Consider the following 27,452-nt stretch of genomic DNA (forward strand, 5'->3'; position numbering starts at 1 on the left):
CAAGTTATTCAGTCATAAAGGCAAATCTTGAAAGGAACAGGTGGGAGCCACAAGTAGTAAGTTCTACTTACAGGTACTCCACCACCTTAATACTCAGGGGAAAAGTATTCAATTTCATTTTCTTTGCAACAGCAATATCATCACGTTAACACATATAATGCTAACAGACCTACTCTTTCTACTTTTATCTCTTTACATTTCTTTCCACAAATCCTTGTTTCTACCAAACTGGCCCTTTGATGTCCTTCCTTTTCGCATTGGTAAAAAGTACTTTCACGAATGATTTTCACATTTAACTCCTATAATCCTGTGAACAAGCTATTAGTATTTCCATGTCTTAGAAATATTCTGGCTGTATCTGCATTTCACAGATGAGCAAACTCAGAACAAAGATTAAATTTAGTCTTATCCAAACCACACAACTAACAGTGATGAAGCCAGGACCTGGAACAGGTCTTCTGGCTGCAAATACAATGTTATTTTCAATTACATCACAGTACTTGGTTTCTTTGGAACTTAAAACTAAACTTGAAAAATAACCATAAAATTGTAATTGCTGTAAGTCAAATCACCTTGAAACATTTTAGAAGTTATGGTATGACAGGTGCTAAAACTTCAATAGTTTAAACAGAAAGACAGAATACATGGGTCCTTAGAATGACATGTATACTTAGTTACATGTTCTATACTTAGAAGCAGTATAGACAAAATCACTGCTTCTTGTCTCTCAGGGTCTACTTTGGGCCTACCCAGGCCGTGGTTGGGCTGCTTCTACCCAGGTCAGTAGATACCAACCACCAGGAGCCGCAGTGCTGCTCCATAGGCAGTGTCCGCTGACACAGCTTCCCTTGATACTTCAGAACAAGTATATTTCAGTGAACAGCAGATGATTCTGTCCTGGGTCAAACGATTTATAGTACTTGTCTAAAGTCACCGAAGGTTTCAGGTAGTTAGCTAATGTTTATTTAGTGAGTAGGTGTTATTCAACTTATATGTACCAAGTGCATATTCCAGACAGACCTCTACTTAACCTAAAGTTCCTGTCTAGTGTGTCCACGTGTATTTTTTCAGGGGGTTGATTTTTTGGGTTCTCAACAGGTTTTGTGATTCAGAAAGGTAAAGAGTCACTGATCCAGTGGAAGAGATTTTAGATAATAAAAAAAACACAACATAAACCAAAGTATGTTAAGCTATATGATAGGAGAATGGAATGAAGTAATGACATTTTTCCAAGGGAGAAACCAAAGATGCATTTCAGAAAACTTTCAGATGACATCTGAGTTCAGACTTGAAGGGTGAGTTAACTCAGCAGATAGCAACATAAAAAAAGATGAAGACTTCTAAAATGGTAGGAAAGCTTAATGAAAAAAAAAAAAAAGGCAGGGAAGCAGGAAAGGGAAGAGCCAGTTTGACTGAATAAAGGATACGTCTAAAGTAATGCGGGAGGATGAAGTCAGGAAGCAGGTCTGCCGCACATTGACTGGGGAGGGCACGTCCCGAATGCTGGGAAGTAACTAATGCTTGTAGGGAGGAATGGGATGAGGGCAGAGCATATGTAAATCCACTGGGCAGCAACATGGGAGGAGGAAGAAGGCTATTATGTAGGCAATGAGAAACGTGGGAAAACACTCAAGAGGCACAAAAGTGAAGAGGCAGGTAACAGACACACTGTGGATAGGGCCCAAACCACATAGGTCTCCTGAATCAATCAGACTTGTCCCACACGGAACATAAACAACAGAGGGTTCAGCGAACATTTTTTTCTGGGATGGGATGTAAGTGATATGTCTAGTTGATTATTGTTTCCACATAACCATAAGGCCAGGTCTGCTCATTATCTCATTTCCAGACCTTTAAATAAGGACAGAGGAATTCCTCCTTGACATTATTCTTTTGGCGAGAGTGTGGGAGTGGTGGCAACAGGGTTTGCAACTGTAGCTGTGGATTCTTCATTGTCAGAAAATAAAACTACATAAAACAACTTTATGACTCTGAAGAAACTAAGGTGCTAAATGTATGAGCTCTGTCGTGGTGCCTAGATTTAAAACACCTGCCTCATTAACCTCCTTGAAATAAAATTGTGTTTACCTTTACACACAGTGTTACTGTGATTTACTATCTTAACTTTGTCAAAACAAACAAACAAACACACACCTCAATAAATACCCTGGGTGGTATGTAGACTACATGCAATAAAAATATACACCTAAAAATCCAATCAAATGTAAAGTGATTCCTCATACAACTTGAGAAAAATGTTCAAATAAAAAATCCCAGCTTGGCCGGGTGTGGTGGCTCACGCCTGTAAACCCAGCACTTTGAGAGGCCAATACGGGTGGATCACGAGGTCAGGAGTTCAAGACCAGCCTGGCCAAGATGGTGAAACCCCATCTCTACTAAAAAGTACAAAAATTACAGCACACCTGTAATCCCAGGTGCTTGGGAGGCTGAGGCAGGAGAATCCCTTGAACCTGGGGGACAGAGGTTGCAGTGAGACAAGATCACGCCGTTGCACTCCAGCCTGGACGACAGAGCAAGACTGTCTCAAAAACAACAACAACAAAAAATCCCAGTCAGGCACAGTAGCTCATGCTTGTAATCCCAGGAGTTCAAGACCAGCCTGGGTAACATAGCGAGATTCTGTCTCTACAAAAAATTAAAAACTTAGCCAGGTGTGGTGGCGTGTGCCAGTAGTCCCAGCTACTTGAGATGGGCAGGGGAATCACTTGAGCCCAAGAGGTCAAGGTTGCAGTAAGCCGTAATCGTGCCACTGCACTCCAGCCTGGGGGACAGAGGGACAGAGGGACAGAGGAGACCCTGTTTAAAAAAAAAAAAAAAAAAAAATTCCTATAAAACAAAAAAGCAACACAATTTAATTTTGTTGGCACTAAAGCAGACTTTCTGGATTCAAGTACACTCATAGAAGCAATGTCAATTCCACTTATCACAACACTCCAGCTATCAAATAATCAGATTGTAGAGAGCCCCCACAGTAGCAGTCCCTAAGCTTACCTTCATGAAATAGTCAAACAGGGGCCTGTACTTCTTCCCTTTAAGATAGGAACCAGGAAATCTAGAAAAGGAGAAGGGTAAACTCACAATTAGATTAAAATAAAATATGAGGCTACAGCCACATCAAGCTACCACTCCCCTCTGGTTTACTGGCTTCTTAGCCCTAGCCATTAATGCTGTAATGTGTGACTACAAAGTATTAGTATTAGTACTTCAAACTAAATGTGAATAATGCAAGCTTTTGGATAATAAAGCTTCTCTCTTTTTAAAACTAAAGACACACGCACAGACACATGCACACACACACACACACAGAACAACTATTTGAATATTCACCTTTCAAGGATCTCATAGTCACTCTCCAATTTATAAAGGGCTGACAATCTGGCTTCCATTAAAATGAATAATTTTCCTCTGGCAACATCTATGAGAAAAAGGAAAAATGTGGACTTGGGTTATATTCTGAATTTGGCTGAATCTTTTTTTTTTTAAGAGTTTAAGCTTGTTTATTTTAAGTATTGTTCATGTGCTGAAAAACACTTCTATTTATCAATAAATTCATAGACCTAAAATAAACCTCAACAGGTCTTTTAATATAAATTCTGCTTCAAAATAGAATAGAACCATTCTTTAACAGTTGCTAGTCCTAGTTCTAAATATCCAAATTCAATAGCCATTTTGAGCTGCCTGATTCTTTTAATAGGAAGTTATTATGTAGAAACAAAAATCTGTGACTGTACCTTAAGCCTATTTCATGCTTTGTGGACTTGGAGAAGACATGTCTTACAACTAAATACTAAAACATTTATTAAACCAATCTTTAGCATTCTATTTTGTCTGGACCTTTGGAGTTTAAGAGCCCCAATAAACTATAGTCCTCATCCCTATGCATGTTCTGAATCCATCAATCAAATAAGTTACTCCACCTCCCACAGAGAAGGGCGACAGCCTGGATAGATGCAGGGTGAGTTACGTTAGAGGTGATTCTCTGACAAGTAAGGAACTAGCAGAAGTAGGAGAGAAGTGTTCCCACAGCCTGACAAACATTGACCAATGCAGTTAAACATTCCTTAGGGAATACAAAATTAAGTTTTCTACACACTGATTTCAGCCACAAGAAATGTGGGGATTTTCGTCCTGTGTTTGTGGTATATGTGCATCATCTGAGAAATTTGGCTGATTCTAAAGTATACATCAAGCATACTGTTTTCCTAAGAAGCTCCTGTACCATGTGCCTCTGGTGTGCCCAGTACTCACAGAGAAATACTGCAAAGAACACTACGGTATACTGCTTCCCAAACATGAAAATGACAAAAACATCAAATGCACGTAGGCAGTCGGCAGTTATTATTTATTGCTCAGATATCCATTTTAAGTAAATCGTTATTTTTTCCTTCATAGGGTAACATGTCAATGTTTAAAAATAACATTGACAAAGTAGCTCACAAAGTAAGTGCCACATATTATCATCCCCTCTCAGACATTCTCATTTGGGTATCTATTGATCCAGATATTTTTCTATGTATATACTAACAAACATATATGTAGGCCGGGCGTGGTGGCTCAAGCCTGTAATCCCAGCACTTTGGGAGGCTGAGACGGGTGGATCACGAGGTCAGGAGATCGAGACCATCCTGGCTAACACAATGAAACCCCATCTCTACTAAAAAATACAAAAAACTAGCCGGGCGCGGTGGCGGGCGCCTGTAGTCCCAGCTACTTGGGAGGCTGAGGCAGGAGAATGGCGCGAACCCGGGAGGCGGAGCTTGCAGTGAGCTGAGATGCGGCCACTGCACTCCAGCCTGGGAGACAGAGCAAGACTCCGTCTCAAAAAAAACCCAAAAAAACCATATATGTAAATATGTAAGTTCTTTTTACTTTTTTAATTGAGGTAATATTCTATCTGGTTTTGCAGCTTTTCACTTAATAAACTGTCAACATCCTTCCATGTATTAGCACATACAGACTTTTCTCATTCTTTTGAAGAGCTCTATAGGATTCCATTTTATAGAGGTATGAGTAGTTATTTCTTTTTTTTTTTGAGACGGAGTCTTGCTCTGTAGCCCGGGCTGGAGTGCAGTGGCCGGATCTCAGCTCACTGCAAGCTCCACCTCCCGGGTTTACGCCATTCTCCTGGCTCAGCCTCCGGAGTAGCTGGGACTACAGGCGCCCGCCACCTCGCCCGGCTAGTTTTTTGTATTTTTAGTAGAGACGGGGTTTCACCGTGTTAGCCAGGATGGTCTCGATCTCCTGACCTCGTGGTCCGCCCGTCTCGGCCTCCCAAAGTGCTGGGATTACAGGCTTGAGCCACCGCGCCTGGCCGGTATGAGTTATTTCTAACAAGTTGACAGACACTTAAACTGTTTTCAAATTTTCACTACTATCAATACTGGGATAATGAATGTCCTTGATGTATCTGTGTACCCTTATTGTAAGTGTTTCTGGAGGATATCTGGGGCATCCTAGGAAAAGAAAAGCTGGAGCAAATGTATGAACAATTAAAACTTTGATACTGAAAATCTAGGCCAATTTAAACCCTCACTCGTAAGTTATGATATTACATATGTGATATTTACTACAGCCTATGTCATATATTTAGTTCACTATAAGTCTCTATGGGTCATTGCAAAAGCCTTTGCAATTTATTGAAAAACTACTACGAATAAGGCTGCCACGCCCTAGCTCTGACCTCACAGGAACTTCATTGTAAGTGGAGCCCACATTTTCTGATAAAACTCAGATACAAAGTCTGTCAAGCACAAGAGTTATACACAGGTAGATGGGTGATGTGTCTTGAGATCTCAGTCAGATGGCTGCTGAGATTGTCAAGCTCACTGTAGAATGGCCAGTGACCCACCAGTGACACAGAGAAATTGTGCAGATGGGACTGTCCTTGCTCCAGAGAAGCAGCTGCAGACACCTGAGCCAGGTCTCTTTGTGGCCAATAGCTCTTTCCAGCAGGTCAACTCTTAGTCCTATTTGCTCCCAGGAAAGAACAAATAAAAAACTCCCTCTGTACCTTTTTTCTGATACCTAATCTTTTTCCCATTCCTTTCTCAGTATTTTTCCCTTGTCAGCACAAGCTATTGTTCAATTAAGTTGACTGTTTTAATACAACTATTTAAAAAAATCATGGTAACCATTCTTACAGAGCATTAAATACATCTACCAAGTTGTGTAATCATTACTATTATCAATACCCCAAACCTTTTCATTTTCCTATACTGAAACTCTGTACTCATTAATAACAGTAACTCCCCCTTCCCTACCAGCCTCTGTCAACCACCATTCTACTAGTCTTTGCTCTCTGAATTTCACTTCTCGATACCTCATCATGTAGTATCTGTCTTTTGGTGACTGGTTCATTTTAATTAGCATAATATCCTCCAGGTTCATTCAAGGATTAGCCTGTATCAGAATTCCCTTCCTTTTTTAGGCTGAATAATATTCCATCATATGTAAATACCCTATTTGGTTTATTCATTTATCCAATGAGAGACACTTGGGATGCTTCTATCTTTTGACTATCGAGAATAATGCTACTTTGAACATGGGTGTCCAAGTAACTGTTCAAGACTCCTTTCAATTCTTTGGGGAAAACACCCAGAAGTGAAATTGCTGGGCCACAGTGTTAATTCCATTCAGCTTTCTGAAGAAATGTTACTGTTTTCCACAGCAGCTGCGCCATACCCTTTTTCCTGACAATGAGGTTTTCTTTTTCTTTTACCGCCACAAAACTATCCAAACCTGAAGGTATATTTGTTCACAAAGTACCAAACTTCTTTTTAAATCTTGGAAAGGCCCTTGTTGAGACTGGTAACTCTCTACCAGGGGACATTTGAAAGGCAAAAAGTTCTCAAGTTCTGGTACCAATTACTAGTAACGACGTGATGCCACATCGCTGAATCTTAGATTCTTCATCTGTCACAGGGGCATGGTGTGGAAAAACATACTATAAACCGGAAATTATAAGAAAATTTTATGTTCTACTTTTTACATCTCTGTATTATTTTGATTGTTGTGTTAGTTCTCAATTAGAAGTGAAAACAAATGTTTAAGGTTATTTTCCTAAGTCAGCTTCTTTTCAAATAATTCTATTCTTCATGCAAAAAGAAAGCTTTCACATTTTCCAAAATATAAAATTATCTTATCCATACTAATCATAAGTAACCAGTCTCCCACTTACCTTTAATCTTCACATATTGCATTTCTGGATTAACACAGACAGCAAGGTTACTAGGTAGAGTCCAGGGAGTGGTTGTCCAAGCAACTAAAGATACAGTTTCATCTTCTTCCAAAGGGAAAGTTACAAATACTGAAGGATCTTGAACATCCTAAAATAAATTGAGGTAAAGTATTGTTTTACAAATCCACAATAACAGACACCTAAGAAAAAGGAACTGATCCTAAAGAGGAATAAAATAAACACATGATTCTTGTGCCTCAGCCTCTCGAGTAGCTGGGATTACAGGTGCGTGTCACCACATGTGGTTAATTTTTCTATTTTTAGTAGAGCTGGGGTTACCCCATATTGGTCAGGCTGATCTCAAACTCCTGACCTCAGGTGATTCTCCCAACTCAGCCTCCCAAAGTGCTGGGATTACAGGCCTGAGTCACCGGGCCTGGCCTCTGGTAACTTTTTAAAGTAATGTCTAAGGAGGAACATATGATGGAGGTTTCAGTATTATGATTATTTTATAAGTTCATGAAGAGTTAGATCAAAAAGATAACTGTTCTGGAATATGGTTATCTTTATGCCCAAAATACCAAAAAGATCCTACTAAAGCAACACATACATGAAATTGTAATAAACCCATATAAATTCAGCTCATTAAATAAGAACAAGATTGTCTCCAACTTTGTGGCAATGTTTCAATACAAAAATATCAAGGATTTAAAAATAAATAGCTGGGCCGGGCGCGGTGGCTCAAGCCTGTAATCCCAGCACTTTGGGAGGCCGAGACGGGCGGATCACAAGGTCAGGAGATCGAGACCATCCTGGCTAACCCGGTGAAACCCCGTCTCTACTAAAAAATACAAAAAACTAGCCGGGCGAGGTGGCGGGCGCCTGTAGTCCCAGCTACTCGGGAGGCTGAGGCAGGAGAATGGCGCGAACCCGGGAGGCGGAGCTTGCAGTGAGCTGAGATCCGGCCACTGCACTCCAGCCTGGGCGGCAGAGCGGGACTCCGTCTCAAAAAAAAAAAAAAAAAAAAAAAAATAGCTCTAAGGTAGGAAAAAAAAAAATCAATCCCCAACAAAAACAAACTGCAATTTAAACAAAGTGACACGAGAGCTGTTAGTCACACGTAAAACATCAGACAAACCTGAAATAAGGGACACTACTATTGGCCTGTACCTCCTCAAATATGTCAGTATTATGAAGCATAAAGAGACTCAAGAGTTGTTTAAGATTAAAGAAGGCTGGAGATAAACCACTGCATGAAGCACAGGATGCAGGTCTTTTTTTTTCTTTCTTTCTTTTTAACTACAAAGGACACTGCTGGGATAAGCAGAACCCAATAAGACCTACACATGAGGTGATACAGTATCAGTGTTAATTTTCTAACTCCAGTTATTTCAAACAATGTTATTGGTTTTAGGAAACATGTAGTTTTTAGAGGGAAGGGACCATAATTCCCGCAACTTACTCTCAAAGGGTACTGTGCCCCACTCCCATAAAAACAGAGAAGAATAAAGCAAATGTGATAAAAGGTTAACATTTAGGGAATCTAGCTCAAGGATATAAAGAACTCTCTACTTTTCCGTGAGTTTGAAACTACGTCAAAATTAATTTTTTTTCTTTTCTTTTTTTTTGAGACAGAGTGTCACTCTGTTACCCAGGTTGGAGTGCAGTGACGTGATCTCAGCTCACTGCAACCCCCGCCTCCTGGGTTCAAGCATTCTCCTGCCTCAGCTTCCTGAATAGCTGGGACCACAGGTGCGCACCACCATGCCGAGCTAATTTTTGTAAAAAATTAAAATGTTTTAGGCAGGGCACAGTGGCTCATGCCTATAATCCTGGCACTTTGGGAGGCCGAGACAGGAGGATTGCACGAGCTCTGGAGTTTGAGACCAGCTGGGGCAATGTAGTACGACCCTGTCTCTACAAAAATAAAAAAAAAATTATCTGAGCGTGGTGATGCACGTCTGTGGTCCCAGCTACTCAGGAGGGTGAGGCTGGAGGATCATTTGAACCCAGGAGGTCAAGGCTGCAGTGAGCTGTGTTTGCACCACTGCATTCCAGCCTGGGTGACAGACTGAAATCCCATCTCTAAAAATAAATAAAAGTTTTAAGCCAAAACACATATATATATACACACACACGTATATATACATATACATACACATATATATATTTTTTGAGACAGAGTCTAACTCTGTCACCCAGGCTGGCGGGAAGTAGCACACTTTTGGCTCACTGTAGCCTCAACTTCCTGGGCTCACATCATTCTTACTTCAGCCTCTGGAGTAGTTGGAACTAAAGGTTCAGGCCACCACTCACAGCTAATTTTTGTAATTTTAGTAAAGATGGGGTTTTGCCATGTTGCCCAGGCTGTTCTTGAACTCCTGGACTCGAGCAATCCACCCAACTCGGCCTCCAAAAGTGCGGGGATTTCAGGTGTGAGCCACTGTACTTGGCCAAGTCAAAAAAATTTTAAAAACCATTGGTTAACAACCAATACACAGACCACTTAGAACAGAGGTCAGCAATGGCCGGGCGCGGTAGCTCACACCTGTAATCCCAGCACTTTGGGAGGCTGAGGTGGGTGGATCATGAGGTCAGTAGATCGAGACCATCCTGGCTAACACAGTGAAACCCCATTTCTACTAAAAATACAAAAAATTAGCCAGGCGTGACGGTGGGCACCTGTAGTCCCAGCTACTTGGGAGGCTGAGGCAGGAGAATGGCATGAACCCGGGAGGCAGAGCTTACAGTGAGCCGACACCGCGCCACTGCACTCCAGCCTGGGCAACAGAGCAAAACTCTGTCTCAAAAAAAAAAGAAAAAAAAGAATAGAGGTCAGCAAACTATGTCCCTCGGGCCAAATCTGGCTCATCACTTGTTTTCATGCAGTGGGTAAGCAAAGAATGGTGACAAAATTGAGAACATTTTGCCTGAAAAGCCTAAAATATTTAATTTGCAGTAGAAAGTTTCCCAACCCCAGTATTAGAACTAAACATAAGTATGCTCTGTGACTCAGCTGGGTACAGTGACTCATGCCTATAATACCAGCATTCTGGGAGGCCGAGGCAGGTGGATCAACTGAGGTAAGGAGTTCAAGATCAGCCTGGCCAAGATGGAGAAACCGTGTCTCTACTAAAATTACAAAACTTAGCTGGGCGTGCTGGCAGGCACCTATAATCCCAGCTACTCGGGAGGTTGAGGCAGGAGAATTGCTCGAATCTAGGAGGAGGTTACAGTGAGCTGAGATCACACCACCGTACTTCAGCCTGGGCATCAGAGTAAGACTGCATCTCAAAAAAAAAAAAATCAAAACAAACAATACTCTGACTCAATAATTCCACTACTTGTTATATAACCAACGGAAAAGTGTACAAAACCTAAAAAGACAACAGTCACCATGTGTTTAAGTCTTGGTAGATCCTGATTGAAAAAAAAACAAAAAATAAAATATAACCCCTTGGGAAATGATTAAACCATTAGAAATATGAACTCATGATGTTCAGGAATTAAATAATTCAATAATATCAAATTAAAAATATTAAAGGTAGCTGGGTGCAGTGGCTGACACTTACAATCCCAGCACTTTGGGAGGCCAAGGCAGGTGGACTGCTTGAGCCCAAGAATTCAAGACCAGCCCATGCAACATGGTGAAACCGTCTCTACAGAAACACATAAATTAGCTAGGTATGGTGTATGTTCCTGTAGTCCCAGCTACTCAGGGGGCTGAAATGGGAAATCACTCGAGCCCGGGAGGTCAAGGCTCTGGTTGGCCGAGATCACGCTACTGCACTCTAGCCTGGGTGACAAAGTGAGACTCTATTTCAAAAACAACAACAACAACAACAAGGTAATTGCTAATGACTTTTTAAGGTGTGACAATGAATGCTAATATGGTAATGTTTAAAGAAGATAAAGATTATTTATGAAAGATCTATATTGGATTATTTCTTGATGAAATAATATGATATCTGGAATTTGTTTCAAAATTGGGAGGAAAGTGGGAAAGAATATGTGTATGAATGAGGCAAAATTAGCCAGTCATTGGTTGCTGGGGGCCTTAATGGGCCTACAGAAATTAATTATACCATTCTGTCTACTTTTACATGTCCCTGAAACTGCCCATATTCAAGTGTTTTTAAAAAGCAACCAAATAGACTGGGCGCAGTCTCTCACGCCTGTAATCCCAACACTTTGAGGCCAAGGTGGGTGGATCACAAGGTCAGAGTTCAAGACCAGCCTGGCCAAGATGGTGAAACCCTGTCTCTACTAAAAATGCGTGGTGGTGGGCACCTGTACTCCCAGCTACTCCGGAGGCTGAGGCAGAGAACTGCTTGAATCCGGTAGGCGGAGGTTGCAGTGAGCCAAGATCACGCCACTGCACTGTAGCCTGGGTGACAGAGCGAGACTCCGTCTCAAAAAAAAAACTAAATAAAAAAAAGCAACCAAATATAGCAATATATTAAGATTTGACAAAGGTAAGCCTTGGAAACCTTGTGTTTACTGCATTATTCTCTATCCTGTTAAGTGCTTAAAATATTTTACTAAAAAAATACAAACATGAGCACAATCAGAGAGGTAGTAAGGAGATAACAGAAATCATCATACCTGCCTTACAAGGATTTACAAAGATGAAACAGGATATGTGAAAGCATTCTATAAATAAAAAGTGCTTTGAAAGGCAAATTTTACTAATGTAATTTTCAAACCTAGGCCATGAAACAAGAATTCCAAACAAGTCAACATCCTTTAAAAACAGTGGGTCAGATAAACTCTCAAAATGGAAAACAACTCAGTATACACACATGAGAAGAGAAAGTTCACATTTCAGAAGACTCACTAGTATTTAATATCTGTCTAGATATGGTATAACAGTATACCCTGTAAACATCAAACACGTCTCAACACCTCAATCATACCAACAACAACAACTGATTTTATTTCATCAGAAGAAAGATAAATACCATTTGGCATCTCAAATTAATTTTTTTCCAAATACTGTTAACAAATAAATGGTATCATGAGGTCCCAGATAAGGCATAAAATTACCCAACCTTTAAGAAATGATGACTACAGGGAAGTATGTCAAAGCTGGACTTGTTAACCCAACAGAGAGGAACAAAAATACGGTCAAAACAAGCAAAACCTATCACATTAAGACACATCATAAATCCAATGTGGAAAAAAAATCCCTCATCTTAACAGAGCCTTAGTCTACTAACTGGCAATGTTTTCAGCACTCAGTAAGAACTGGCCAAAGTGACTGATGTCGTGGGCAACATTCCACATTGGGTGTACTTGGGAATACCTACTGTGATCATAACTATTCAACTTCCACCTACAGAACTCAATGCTGAATAATGTCTCTACATTTCACGTACCTTGTAATTCTGGTGTGACTCGAAGTTGGACAGTGGAGTGTTACATGCCGTAGAGAAGGGCATGACTTTCACACCTCTATAAACAAGGCCTTTATCATAGAGTTGTTTGAAGACCCACCTGGTAAGAGATGGAGTTTCACAATTACATAACCAAAATTCTCTTTCTGAAAAAGCAATCACTTACACCATTTTCTGTTTGGAGTTTCTGTCTGCCAAATAAGTGAAAAAACAATGTCTTCCATTGGGAGACCGGCTGGTAAATTATAACAGATCAATATAGTAAGACATCAGGTAGACATTAAAATGCTAATATCTACTGATATCAAATGATGTTTAAGACATAATGTTAACTAAGAGAAGCAATTGGCAGGCTGGGCGCAGGGGCTCACGTCTGTAATCCCAGCACTTCGAGAGGCTGAGGTGGATCACCTAGGTCAGAAGTTCGAGACCAGCCTGGCCAACAACGTGAAACCCCATCTCTACTAAAAATACAAAAATTAGCCAAGCATGGTTGTGGGTGCCTGTAATCCCAGCTACTCAGGAGGCTGAAGCAGCAGAATCGCTTGAACCTGAGAGGCAGAGGTCACAGTGAGCCAAGACTGCGCCACTGCCCTCCAGCCTGGGTAACTGAGTGAGACTCAGTCTCAAAAAAATAACAAGAAAAGTCCTACATTCAAAAACAAACCTGTTCCCAAAGATTTTCAGAGAAATAATGATGGACTCAAAAATAAACTGATTCATGCTAGTGCACTTTTCCAATAATCAATACAACAGAATATTTATAGAATATTTATCATATTTACAATTTTAAATAAACCTACCAGACAGATTCCATGAATTGTGGATACAGAGTTTTGTAGTCATTGTCAAAGTCAATCCATCGGCCAAGTCTGCTAACAGTAGACTTTAAACATTAATATTAGAACAGTATTAGACAATGATATTTATAATTCTACATCAACGTTTGTTTACTTCTATGGTCACCACATATAAAAATTTTGGGAAAATAGAATAATCAATGGTACAAGTAAATCTATATTGCCAACAACATACTATGTAAGGTTAAGAACCAGTTTTCTTGGCATTCATTCTACATGCACAAAATGTTATTTACAAGTATAAATATTCATTTATAAAAGTCTGCCAAAACCAACACTTGGCAAATATCACAGGTATAATTATTACTGGCAAAAACCATCCATGGATGTTAAAATTAATAAGTGAATGTATGACAAGACAAAGAATATTTGGAAAGAACCTCCCCACAATATACTTCTTAATTACAAAGGAAAAACTACAACTTTACAAAGCAGAAAGTTGATAGCACCTTAACCAAGTGAACAAAGTTATCACCATCAATGAGACATAACAACAACACATGCCACCTGATACGATGCACTGAGAAGGGCATAGCATCACTTCTGTGGCATTGTCACCAAAAATGCATAACCTAAATCGGGAAACCTCAGACACTGAGGGACATTCTAGAAAACAGCTGCTCTGCAATCTTCAAAAGTGAGAAGGCCATGAAAGACAAAAGACTAAATAAATGTTCCATACTCAAGTGAGACTAAAAAGACACAACAACTGAAGGCAATATGTGATTGGTCAGAAATAAAAATTAATGGGGCAACTGCTTTTGAAAATTCTATTAATACTATGGTTACTGAAGATGTTAGCAGCTGGAAAAGATGGATGAAGGATATAGGGGAACTCATCATACTACTTTTTCAATTGTTTAATAAGTCAAATTATTTCAAAATGAAAAGTTAAAAAATTGAAAAAAGTATTTGAGAAAAAAAGAAAAGGCCTATATATATACGTTATACTTATCAGATTTTTCCCTATTGGTGATCATTCAAGAAAGTTAGACCAATTTAGGCACACAGAAGTCAGAAAAGAGATGATTCAGTCTAAGCTAACAGTTTAAGTAACAGGGTTGAAAGTGGAAGCTAATACTTTTTCTACAAAAAGTAAATTAATAAAAAAAGCACAAGGGACCACAAACCATTTCAATGCCCATTTAATAACTACATTTTCTGTTCATTCTACTGAAAATAACCCAACATACCCTCCACTCAGCAGAATATCTCATCACAATTGCTCGGCACTGATTGTTATACTCTGTAATCCCCATTTTGGCCACATCCTCTGGTCCTCTGATTCCCAGTGTCTTATCAATTTCATACTCCTGAAAATTTGTGATAAGATTGTTACCACTCTGCCCAATGAAAACAACTGCAACTATGCAACTCTAGAAAACAAATCAAACTACAAATACTATAGAAATGAATTGGAAGGTCTGACAGTCAACATTCATCATACTTGAACATATTACATGAAATCTAATGCTTATTAAAAAATCAGAAAATTATAAAGCTGGATACTCAAACATACCACAGGTAAGCCATGACAATCCCATCCAAATCTTCTGTCAACATGAAACCCACTCTGGTGAGCATATCTTGTAACTATATCTTTAATTGTACCCGCAAGTATATGTCCATAGTGAGGCAGTCCAGTCGCAAAAGGAGGACCATCATAGAAGGTAAATCTAAGAGGTAATAAAAATATATTAAGTCATTTAAAAACAACCAAAATTTAAAGCATTTTTCTATAGATAGCTGTGGTCATAGTGGAGTCTTTAGGAAGGAGAAAAGCAGCAAGGTCAGGAAATTGACAGACATAATTGATTTGATATTTACTGGTGGTCCTGCCTTCAGAAAGGCTATAATTGCGGTAAAGCTGCAGAGACCTCCATGTGATTATTCATTTTTCGTTTATTAGTTTCATGACATAAGGCAAGTTATTTATCCTGATCTTGAGTTATCTCATCAGTAAAATAGGGGAATAAACCCCTCTTTCATAAAGTTTTTGACCAGAGGAGATATACAATGAAAACAGTGATTAAAGGACTAGTCTCTTTCAGGTGAATGAGGACTACTATAGTAGCCTTCTATGGGGTACTTAGGTATAAGTGCCTATATGAGGGTGGTGATGAAGATAAAGGTGGAAAGAGGGTGACACAGAGGGTGACATAAATTCTACTCAGATGACCTTTTAAAGAAACCAAATTTACCCTAATAACTGAGAACTCATTCATTCAATGTATATCTACTACTGAGTACCCATTATACAGACAGCTGGGGGATTCTGGGAATAGAAGGATTAATGAAGAGTATCTGCTTTAGGCCATGCATGGTGGTTACACTTGTAATTCCAGCACTTTGATAGGCCGAAGCAGGTGGATCACTTGACGTCAGGAGTCTGAGACCAGCCTGGGCAACAAGGTGAAATCCCGTCTCTACTAAAAATACAAAAATTAGCCAGCGTGGCGGCAGGCGCCTGTAATCTCAGCTGAGGCAGGAGAATCACTTGCATCCTGGAGGTGGATGTAGCAGTGAGCAGAGACTGTGCCACTGCACTCCAGCCTGGGTGACAGAACAAGACTCAATCTCAAAAACAAAACAAAAAAAAAGAGAGTATCTGCTTTAATGGAATTCAGTCTAAAAAATGACTATTCTTAAGGACTTTCTCTTAACCTAAAAAATTCACATACTTTGGTTTATGTTTTGATTGCTTTAAGCATTCCTGAAAACAATTAAATTCAGTCCAAAACTCCAAGATTTTCTCTTCTTCCGCAGGAAAATTTATGTTTTCTGGAACTTGTTGAACCATTTTGTTGCTGCAAAAGAAATCAAATTTATTAGTGTCAAAAGAGAAATCTAGGAATAACAGAGTACCATATTACTAACATGGGTGTATACTGATGTACAATTTACATACTGTAATGTACGAAGAGTACAATTCAGTGGTTTTTTAGCACATTTACAAGGTAGTATAACTAGTAATATCTAATTTCAAAACATTTTCAACCTCCCCTCCCCACCAAAACACCCCAAAACCATTAGTAGTCACTCCCCACTCTTTCTTCTCCATAGCCAGTGGCAACGATTTATCTTCTTTCTGCCCCTGTAGATTTACCTATTCTGGACATTTCATATAAATGTGAAAATTTGTAAGAATCATCTATCTGTGGCCTATTGCATCTGGTTTCCTTTCTCTAGCATGTTTTCAAGGCTCATCCATGATGTAATATGTATTCGTACTTCATTACTTTTGATAGCTGAATAGTATTCCATTTCATGAATATGCCACAGTTTGTTTATCCATTCATCATTTCCTGAATACCTGCATTGTTTCCACTTTTTGATAATTGTGAATAACGCTGCTATGAACATTCATGTATAAAATTTTGTGTGGATCCATGTTTTCATTTCTCTTGTGTTTGTAGCTAGAAGAAGAATTTCTGGGTCACATGATAATTCTGTATTTAACTTTTTGAGATAATGCCAAAATGTTTTCCAAAGTGACTGTACTATTTTACATTCCCTCAGCAGTGAGTGAGGATTCTAATTTCTTCAGATCCTACCCAGCACATCTTATTATCCATCTTTGGATTACAGTCATTCTAGGAGATGTTAAATAGTATCTCCTGGTTTTGATTTGCATTTCCTTAGGGACTAATGATGCTGAGTGTCTTTCCATGTGCTTAATGGCCATTTGTGTATCCACTTTGGATACATACTTATTTATTCTCTGCCAATTTTCTAACTGGGCTCTTTTTGTGGTTGGGTTTTAAGGGTTATTTATATATTCTGGATATAAATCCTTTATCAGATATATGATTTATAAAAAGTTGTCTCCTGTTCTGTGGGCCATCTTTTTATTTTCTTGATGGCATTTTCTGAAGCACAAAGATTTTTAATTTTAATGATGCCCAATTCGTCTATTTTTAGTTTTGCTGCTTGAGCTTTTGGTGTCATCTAATAAACCATTACCTAAACAAGGTTACAGATTTTTCGCTTACATTTAGGCCACAAATCATTTTGAGTTATCTTTGTATATGGTGTGAGGGAGGGGTACACAGTATTATTTAATATTCAGTAATGGTAGACAATGTTTCCAAAAGTAAGCAAGAAAATCTCGGCAATTCTATCCGATGGTGCAAAAAAACTCATTGATAATCTGAAGAAAAATATCTCAAAGTAACTAAGAATTTTCTTACCTACACTCACATGACAGAAATCAGTTCTTTTGAAGTAACTTCATATTCTCTTTGAGGAAAACTGGTAAAACTTTAAAAATCTTAAAGCTAAAAAGATGAGAATCTCACATTCGAATATAGATTCCAGTTTTCTATTTTACCCTTTTTATTGCTTATTCATGATTTTTATGAAGGATGAGCCCTATACCTTTCTGGTTTAGTCCCGTGAGAAAAATCTTAAAGTGTCTTTTAAAATGTTTTGCTAATAACCTCATGCAGAGATACTTGATCAATCTGCGATTTAAGTATCTAGTGAGCCATCCTTGAGACTTTTCCTTCTCAAAGTCTATTTATATTTACTTAACAATTCTAACAAGGTGGGTGACAAGCTTTCCAAGTCAATATCAGATTAGAGTGGGATAGAATTGCTAATAAGAGAACAAACAGAGAAGATAAAAAATCTTAAGTACTCAAGAACCGCAACAGTCCAGGGTAACAAACTCCACAGGAAAAGACACACTACTACATACCTCAAACAGTTTTGAAAGCATCAAAACATCACAGTCTAAGCAAGTTATTTATTCAAGTTATCACACACACACAAAAGTCTGTGAAAGTAGTATCTTTCATTTTCTTTTACCCTCATTAATTTTTCAGATGTGTGAGTGCCTCTAAGTTTAAGAAAAAACGGGACAAGAACAGTTGGGCTGTTTAACTAACTGAAATAGCTATTTCCGATCACAGTATACCATTAAAAGGTATTAAATGGAAGTTGTAAGGCATTTTAGATCTTCAACTCTTACTATAACCTCTAGCCTTTCAAGGACCAAAGTAAGTGTTTGTGCATTTACTGATTTATTTAGGTTCACTGGGTACCTTATTAGAGGCCAACTCAGACTTATGGGATTGTTATCTGAAGACTAACAGACTTTGAGATACCAACACATTCTAATCTCTTCAAGGCTGGTCCTACTACGGCCCACATCTGTGGGAGCTTATTAGAGATGCAGACTTACCAGCCTCACCTCACACCTAGGAGTCAGAACCTGCATTTTAACAAGATCCTGAGGGGATGAGCATTCACATCACAGTCTGAACAACACCACTCTTGCACTGTTCTGACAATTATTCAGGAATATCTATCTGATTTTTTGTTTTTGAGAAAATAAGATTTAAGCTTTCTGAGAAGAGGACCATTACTTTTTTGTTTTTGTTTTTGAGACAGTATCTCACTCTGTCACCCAGGCTGGAGTGCAGTGGCACAAACACGGCTCACTGCAGCCTTCACCTCCCTGAGTTCGGGTGATCCTCCCAGCTTAGCCTCCCAAGTAGCTAGGACTACAGTTATGCATCACCATCACCACACTCAGCTTTTTTTTTTTTTTTCTTTCTTTTTTGGAGAGGGGTGGTTTGTAGAGACAGGGTTTTGCCATGTTGCCCCGGCTGGTCTTCAACTCCTGGGCTGGGATCCTCTTGTGCCCGCCTCCCAAAGGGCTGGCATTACAGGCGTGAACCACTAGGCCTGGCCAGCTCACTCAGCTTTTACTGTGTTTTTTAGGGAGTCTCTACTTTCCCCAAAGATTAAGAATCACTGCACTATTATGCCAAGCATAAAGACTCAGTATAACAGTACTGTCTATTCAGGAAGAACCATGTACCAGTGACCGGGCTATGGCGGCTGCTGAGGAGAAGCAGCCTCCATGCATAAATCACAGGATTGCTATGGCCCATCGAATCCACTGGAGAGCTGTATATGCACAACAGCATCCAGCAACCACAGGGCAGGGGACAGGGCAGGTTAACCTTGCAAAACAACCTTGTTGTGCAGAGGGACGCCATCCCCTTTGCTTCCCTCTTATTGTAATCCAGGCCCTTCACTCTTTCCCGCTCCACAACTCCTTCAGGTCATCTTAACCTCAACTTCCCGTTCAGCAATTTCGAGACCACCTTCTTCGATATTCACTACATATGATTCACATTAATTCATATTATTTTGCCTCAATATATTTTAGAAACACACACTAAAACCATGATAATTCTTTCCACCATTGCTTCCCTTTTTAACTCTACCGTATTAGCGTTTCCAATACTCTTCTCATTACCTAGGCATAACATTTTTGAGTCACCCCAACACTGCTCAGAAAATACACACATCCAAGTAATCATCAAGTCATGTGGATCCTACCTATAAGTCTATTTCTGTTCCCCCTTTTCATTCTCCTCTAAATCAATTTCTGCTTCCCCTTTTATTCTCAGGTCTTCATAACCTATTAAGTCAAATGTAACCTGAAGGTGGGACCGTCTCAAACGTTTCTTCAATTTAGTTATATCCTATTAACATAGACTCCACAGGTATACTCACGCAAATGTACAAAATATGTATACAATGACATTCACCGAATAATTGTTTCTGCAGGCAAATAACTGAAAACAATTTAAATAGGGTGACTGAAGTAAATTACGGTACATCAAGTACTCAGCCATTAAAGGTAATAAATTAGAACATATAAAAAAAGTACTGCCTATACATAAAGTCACAGCTATACCAATTTATACTATGTATATCATTCGCAAAAGATTTTACTCATTTCAAACACCACTCATTCAAAAAGGCGACCATAAATTCCTAAGGCTGGAAACGAACGAATGGCAAGCCCCGAAGAAACACGTTCTTTTAAAAATTAAATCTTGTGCTACTGTTTCGGGGCTGTAACGCGTGCGTGACCCTCACCTTTGAGGGCCGGATCCTGCAGGGAAGAAAAAGCGTACCTGAGGGGCCCCCCGTGCCTGGACAGCCCCGGAGGCCAGCAAGCGTGGAAAAAATTCTCCCGGCGTCCAAGCTGCGACCCGGCGCGTGGAGGTGATGCAACGCGCTGAAAATGCGGGATCCAGGGAAGGCGGCCAGCTTCGCACCGGCCAATCAGTGCGCGCTGCCTGACACCTGCCAACAAGCCAGGCGCCGATTGGTCACGGCGGACATGATTACGCCCACTCGTCCGTGTGGTGCGACGGTGGTGCTTGCTGGCTTTGCGGCTCCGCCTGGAAAACGAGCCGGCGCTGAGTGCGGCGCTGTGCATGCGGGTGGTATCCGTTCCCGTAGTGTAGACCGAGGTCGCCCTCGGGTTGTGGGCACGTCTGTGTAGGTGAAGGCCCACTGGGAAGGGGCGCGGAGGTCGGGGCTTCATCTTGTTTGCGTTTGTATTAATCTGACTGGACACTTCGTACCTGAAATTCATATCGACAAACAGCAATTTCCGGAGAGATGGCTTTAATAATTATACTTTTGGGCCCTGAGCCGCTGACCCCAAAGCCGCTTCTCCTATCGTAAATGGCTACGTGAAACGATAATAACAAAAGGGAAGGAAGGGCCTGACAACCAGGTTTAAAAGTTTTATTGTATTTTACTTAAAATGTTTCCGGTAATGAAAACATTGCAGAAACAATTTTTTTAAGAAGCGGTCTCATTCTGTCGCCCAGGCGGAGTGCAGTGGCACGGTCATGGCTCACTGCAGCCTCGACCTCCCCGGGTCAGATGATCCTCGCATCTCATCCCTGGCCAAGTAGCTGGGACTACAGGCTAGCGCCACCACGCCCGGCTAATTTTTGTATTTTCTTTAGCAACGGGGTCTTGCTGTGTTGCCTAGGCTGCTCTCAAACTTGTGGGCTCAAGCGATCTGCCTGCCTCAGCCTCCGTAAGTGTTGGGATTACAGGCATGAGCCACTGCACCCGCCCTGCATACTTATTTTCATTGCTATGAGTCTGCTTGGTACCTTACTGATCTGCTGGTTAAAATCTGGAGCCTTGCAAAGGGCAGTAGGCCTCGGGCTTTGGCCCCAGAGCCTCTAAAGGAAATTCTGGATCTTGCCAATCAATATAGTAGTTCAATTACTGCTTATTGTATCCATTAGAGGGATATGAAAAATTGATCTGGCCTAGAATAGGTAGAATGCAGTATCTTATTAAGTTTAGGAACATTTTGATAGTCTGTTTAGCATATATTCTACTTTACTTACCATCTTGGCCCTGTGTGAAGGATAAAAGTGGTTTCATGTCCTCCATCACGGGTAACTCAATGTTCCATGACTATACTCACATAACGTACATAATTTAGTAGCTGCAAATCTTGTTAATTAACTGAAAGTATTTGGAATGTGTTTGAAGTTTTCACATTCCTGCCACCTTGTTTGGTTCAATTTTGTCACCTATCCAGAGAGCCCAGATTAGAGCCAGACAGAGGGCTCTTGGACAAATGGGAGGTAGGCCAAGTCTAATTATTTAAAAATTTGATTGAGAAACATTTATATTAATAGTACTATTGTCTTGGAAATAATGCTCAAAATCCTAAGGAAATTGAACATTCAAAAAGGATTTTCAGCGAAGCAATTTACTTCTGTGCAGAGGGGTGCTGCTTCTTGGCCAGTCACCATGAGAGCACACCAGAACAAAGGGGCACGAGAGCCTTTCTCCCTGATGCAAACCCTGCCCCTGTACCTTTTCTCCATTGGCTGGAGTTGGGCCTCACAATCTAAACTAACCCTGCTTGGTTAAACATTTTAACTTTCTTTAGATAAGGTGGGCATGTAAGAGACAGGGGAAAGGGGGAAGGGGTGTGTAATGAGCTAGAGAGCTGGTCTCTCCAGATAAGGAAAGCAATGTGAGCTGGTACTGATAACACCTGGCACTGTGGCCTGTCTAGGCATGTAACAAAGGCAGAAAGGAAGGAAAAAGGGAGGAGGGAGGTACTATGAATTAAAGAATAAAGGATTGATCAGGCTATTTGAAGAGAAACCTCATCATGTCCCACAGTTGGAAGGTATGGGAAGACTAAATCTAGAAAAAGTTAAGCAAATGAAAAAATTCCAGCCAAAAAGTTAACTGTAGTCAAAATATATTACTTGGACTGAAGAGGTGAATAATTTTTTCACGTCTTCAGAATATGTAGTGTCTGGTAGTGAAAAATCAAGAAATCAGAGCATAAGCATGTTAGGTAGAAACATGGAGATAAATACTAGAGAAATTAAATTGCTGAAGGTGATTTTATCTGGGGAGCAGGAACTGGGGGTGGGAAAGGCTAGTTGATGTTACTTGTCTGCTTGTGAAGCATGTGCTGGATTTAAATTATGGCCACACATTCTGACACTCCTCCCACTGAGAAGTGAGGATCTGTGTCCCCTCCCTTTCAGTCTGGTTGGGTGTGTGTGTCAGTTTAAACCTATAGAATCAGTGAAGTGACTCTGAGCCAGTTTTTGAGCCAGGCCTTAAGAGACTGGCAGCATCTGCTTCCTGCCTCTGAGAATACTTGCTCCTAGAGCTTTGTTGCCATGCTGTAAGGAAGCCCATGAACAGGGACTGAGTGGGCCATATTAGAAGCAGATCCTGTAGCCCTGGCTGAACCACCCCAGTGAAAGCACACAGAGCACAGATCAGCAGTCCGTAATGAGTTTTGACCAAATTGCAGTATTTGTGAGTAAATGATTGTTACTGAGATGATTTCCTACGCAGCAGTAGAAAATAAGGTATAAACTGTGATCTACATCAAGAGAAGGTAGAACGTGTGAATTATTTATCCTGCTGTGTAGTTGTCCCCACGCTCCTTGAAGTCTGAAGTTTTGGAAACCTAGGAATCCAGAATGACTCTTCAAGTTATTTAGTTCCTTGGACCCTTATTAAAAACACATACTGAGCATAAGCCCTGGGGACATAATGGTTAACACACCAGATGAAATCCCAACAGTTAAGAGTTTATATTCAGCATAGGTAAATCAATAAATACTAATTTTATGTACACACATCATGGCTCAATGATAGGCCCTCAGAACTGTCTATGTAATACTATTTTTTTTTTTTCTTTAAATGGAGTCTCACGCTGTCACCCAGGCTGGTGTGTAGTGGCGTGATCTCGGCACTGCAACCTCTGCCTCCTGGGTTCAAGTGATCTCCTGTCTCAGCCTCCTGAGTAGCTGGCATTACAGGTGTGGGCCACCACACCCAGCTAATTTTTGTATTTTTAGTAGAGATGAGGTTTCGCCATGTTGTCCAGGCTGGTCTTGAACTCCTGACCTCAGGTGATCTGCCCACCTCGGCCTCCCAAAGTACTAAGATTAGAGGTTTGAGCCACTGTACTGGGCCTATATAATACTATTTCACACAGAGCCCACTTTGATAGGAGGCATGTCTTGAAATCTAGGCAGGTTGGTTTATTTAATGTAATATTAAATCTGTTTCCCTATTTGGGCTCAGGGTCCTGACTCCTAATTGTGACTACCTATCTTTCAGACACTTGGTATTTTTCATAAGCTTTTGGTTTAATTAGAATTTTGGGACTGGTCTGCATCTAGATGTTGTTCCCTAATTCCTAGAGGCCAATGACAAGATAACTCTGTATTTGGCTTCCTGTCCTGGGCCTCACAGAACTCTTATATGATATTGGTCTGCAGTGTCCTATATTTCAGCTAGCTATTCACCAAAACACAAGTATAAAACTCAACGCTGACTTGTAATTCATCAGCTTAAACAAAAATGACAAAATGGAAGGTGTATTTGACATAATCAGAAATAAACATTTCAAATAGCCTATAATTCACACAAAGCCTAGGCTGGAAAATACAAGTACTTTGACCCATTTATTTAAAAAAGCTTCATGTAAACCTTGCATGAGAAGATGTCCATTAGTTACTCAGGATAGAGGGCAGAGATTATATACAAAAAGTATTTTCGAGGACTATCTTGTGCTTCCTTTTTTAAGAAGTGGAATTTAATTTTTTGAAGTAACTAGGAAGAAATGCAGAGGAGTTCCATAGAAAAAGATGGCAACCAGAATGATATTCCATTAGCCAAATTTTTAAAATTCCTTCACTCTGAAATTTCTTCTTTGTCAGCTAAAACTATTTTCTGAGTCAGTTTCCTTAGGTAAGCCTTGTTCACATTCAGTATCAAAACCAACTGACATTTATTATTTTGGTTTCATTTTCCTTTTTGCATCTTTATGTTTCTTCCGACAATCCTAGGGGGGAAAAAAAGGCTTTGTTAATAATAAACAAATTGTTTTTAAGATGTTCAGTAGATAGAAGTAAAACTTAGGTTATTCTCACTGTCAGGGCTGTGGAAACCTATTTTGAAAGTGCTGTTTTGAAATGAACAAGAGATATTGGCATTTTTGGCATTAAATGTTTATAATGGGAACTACAATTCAGTCTTGAAAAATCTGATGCTTTCCTGTTACTTAATAGACTTGGCTGGACTCTGGGACCAGTCACTCAATTGGGCCAGTCTGCGGTCTCCTCACCTATACCATTCATGAGTTCCCTTTCAGCACTGTAATTCTAGATAGACAACAACATGTCTATTTTAGGAAATAACACGGAGAAACAATCACTCACCATACGCAGGTTGTTTGTTCTGGCCTCCCAAGAGTTCCTGCTAATATTACTTCCTACTCCTCTCCAGAATAAGTCAGAACCTACTAGGGGAAAAACAAGAAAGATGAGGCAGCAAACTACTACTAAAATGGGTAATATTCTAAGTGTTGGCATTATCAAGGTCTCCAATTCTAGTTAAGATCATTCTTTTCCCTCAGTTTCTACTTATTTTTAAAAATTAGTATTCTTTCTTTCCAAATGAAAAATATAGTATTTAGTGTTTATATATATCATTTACTATTATGAAACTTTGTTTATGCTAGGCTTTCAGAAATGAGTTCACCAACACCCTGAGTTTTCACATGGACTTTTATGGTATTAAAAACTTAGGGGTTTTGTATGCCTAACATCTAAGGAAGCCCCTGGAACAAAACAAGCCTTTGCCGATGAGAATGAGTGGGCAAAGAAAGTGGTGAGTGGGGAGTTCTCAGTCCTTGACAGCTTTACAAGTTAACATTCATCAGTGTGAACAAACGGGGTTAAACCACATGACACTACCAATGGTCAAAATTCCTGGATGTGAATTATTGTAGCTGTACTATTACCTGTTCCATGTATGTGATTTGATGAAAAAAATGGACTGACCTTGAAGTCTTTCATCATTCTTAGAGAAAAAGAAAAATCTAGTGGTCTCTTTCTCAAGTAATGGTGCTTCTCTGAAAAGAAAGAGGACAAAGGGAGAGAGAGAGAAAAACAGATAGGTATTGGTTGGTTTAATTTCAATATTTAAGAATATATTCAAAACATAAATACACTATTTCTTATGTATATCTTTTTTTTTTCTTTTCCCTCTAGAATCCAGGTGAGCAATACTCTTAAATATATCTGCTTTGTATTTTGCACATTTTGCCCTGAGTTAAAATAACCCTCCCTCTAACGTTCTTCTATCTGAAGCTTTGATAATGAAGACTTGTTTAAGTAGAACCTCTATCTTTCCTGTGTTGGTTGCTGATACTCTCACTCCCATCACTGCTACCCCAGTTGCCAGTGCCTCCTATGGGTAGGCATCCAGTCAACTGCAGCATCCTGTTTCCAGACCAGTGACTTCACTGTCAGGCTACCTTCCCTTTTCTATGCACATCCTATCTTCCCCTTAGTGCTATCCAAATCTCATGGAAAAGGAAACACACTCTCCATTATAAAAAGGCTAGAGAACACTCTGACACTGAGATGGCCAGGCGCAGTGGCTCACGCCTGTAATCCTAGCACTTTGGGAGGCTGAGGTGGGCAGATTACTTGAGGTCAGGAGTTCAAATCCAGCCTGGCCAACATAGTGAAACCTCGTCTCTACTAAAAATACAAAAATTAGCCAGGTGTGGTGGCACGTGCCTGTAATCCCAGCTACTTGGGAGGCTGAGACAGGAGAATCGCTTGAATCTAGGAGGTGGAGGTTGCAGTGAGCTGAGATCATGCCACTGCACTCCAACCTGGGTGACAGAGCGAGACTCCATTTCAAAAAAAAAAAAAAAGCTGAGATAAGACAATTTAGTCGTCATGTGAGCAGAAGCTAAAATATTTCTAAACATGTCTAATTCAGATTTTACAAATTATGAACTATGCCTGCAAAGAAACAAATTGCTTACCCAGGACTGGACTTTCTGTGATCTGTTTCTTCAGTAACATCTTCCTCTTCTGAACTGCTGTCTTGGAAACGAGGGTCTTCCTGCCAGACAATCTTTCCAGGTTTCACTGTTTCGACTCTGTAGGTCTCTATATCATTATGACAACAAAAGATGGTGGGATTGTAACTCCACAGCCAAGTATTTCTGAACACATTCATTTGATTACTTTTACCATGTAGACATATCTAAAGTTCCAATATGTTAATCATTAATTTAAAATCGTATCAAAAAATAGGTAGTATCATCTTCTTAGATTTTTCAAATATTTTCAGAAGCTACTATGATAATTTTGGCGTCGCTAGAATGATCTGATAAGGACAGCAGTAATGTAAAAAAGTATAAAAACTAAAGGTTTATAAATGAGCTATATAATTTTTTAAAATGACACCTAAAATAACCATGGCATCTGTGCTAGCATGAGAAACCTAAAATATAACATGATACAGGGAAATCAGGTTTCCCTCTTGTCTATAAATGAGAAAAGGAATATGTCTTTACATTTTCAATACCCAAAACTTTTTGCTAGAACTGCTGAAAAAACTACTGCTATAAGATCAAGACAATCACCTCGCAAGTCTTCAAAATTTCCCAGGTACTTAAAAAACATCTTTCAAGTTGCTGGTGTCTTTAGGACTCATTTCAAGGTCAATTTCTCACGTTTTGCTCTCAAAGTTAGAAAAATTATAGTTACTATTTATATCATGCCAACTCTACTCAACAGTTTAGACAAGAAAATGAAGTCTTATTTGCAATAATTTTTGAACAACTACTAGATTGTCATACTTCCT

The 27,452-nt window shown here is 39.8% G+C and overlaps 2 protein-coding genes and 1 non-coding gene across 5 annotated transcripts in view; all 3 read right to left on the bottom strand.

Annotated features, from left to right (window-relative positions):
- IARS (isoleucyl-tRNA synthetase) overlaps positions 1–20,538 on the bottom strand; it is an 83,153-nt gene extending 62,615 nt beyond the window's left edge. Inside the window, exons 1-9 of one of the 3 annotated variants that reach the window (XM_025360817.1) lie at positions 20,393–20,532; positions 16,136–16,261; positions 14,974–15,130; positions 14,648–14,767; positions 13,398–13,480; positions 12,577–12,694; positions 7,199–7,346; positions 3,349–3,436; positions 3,013–3,073 (exon numbers count right to left, since the gene is read on the bottom strand). In XM_025360817.1, coding sequence (XP_025216602.1) covers positions 3,013–3,073; positions 3,349–3,436; positions 7,199–7,346; positions 12,577–12,694; positions 13,398–13,480; positions 14,648–14,767; positions 14,974–15,130; positions 16,136–16,254 — 894 coding nt within the window. In that variant the 5' untranslated portion in view covers positions 16,255–16,261; positions 20,393–20,532. Of the gene's footprint in view, positions 1–3,012; positions 3,074–3,348; positions 3,437–7,198; positions 7,347–12,576; positions 12,695–13,397; positions 13,481–14,647; positions 14,768–14,973; positions 15,131–16,135; positions 16,262–20,354 lie in introns of all 3 variants that reach the window. The other 2 variants (XM_025360819.1, XM_025360818.1) reach the window with 2 other exon arrangements.
- On the bottom strand, positions 19,274–19,406 carry LOC112608817. The gene has a single exon (XR_003116100.1). It is a non-coding gene; the product is annotated as a small nucleolar RNA SNORA84 (small nucleolar RNA).
- A 3,690-nt stretch (positions 20,539–24,228) lies between the features above and the next one.
- NOL8 (nucleolar protein 8) overlaps positions 24,229–27,452 on the bottom strand; it is a 28,223-nt gene continuing 24,999 nt past the window's right edge. The window contains exons 14-17 of the mRNA XM_025359978.1: positions 26,626–26,752; positions 25,628–25,698; positions 25,004–25,083; positions 24,229–24,627 (exon numbers count right to left, since the gene is read on the bottom strand). Of these exons, the coding sequence (XP_025215763.1) occupies positions 24,577–24,627; positions 25,004–25,083; positions 25,628–25,698; positions 26,626–26,752 (329 nt within the window). The 3' untranslated portion in view covers positions 24,229–24,576. The remainder of the gene's footprint in view (positions 24,628–25,003; positions 25,084–25,627; positions 25,699–26,625; positions 26,753–27,452) is intronic.

This window comes from Theropithecus gelada, chromosome 15 (genome assembly GCF_003255815.1).
Source record: "Theropithecus gelada isolate Dixy chromosome 15, Tgel_1.0, whole genome shotgun sequence".
NCBI lineage: Eukaryota > Metazoa > Chordata > Mammalia > Primates > Cercopithecidae > Theropithecus > Theropithecus gelada.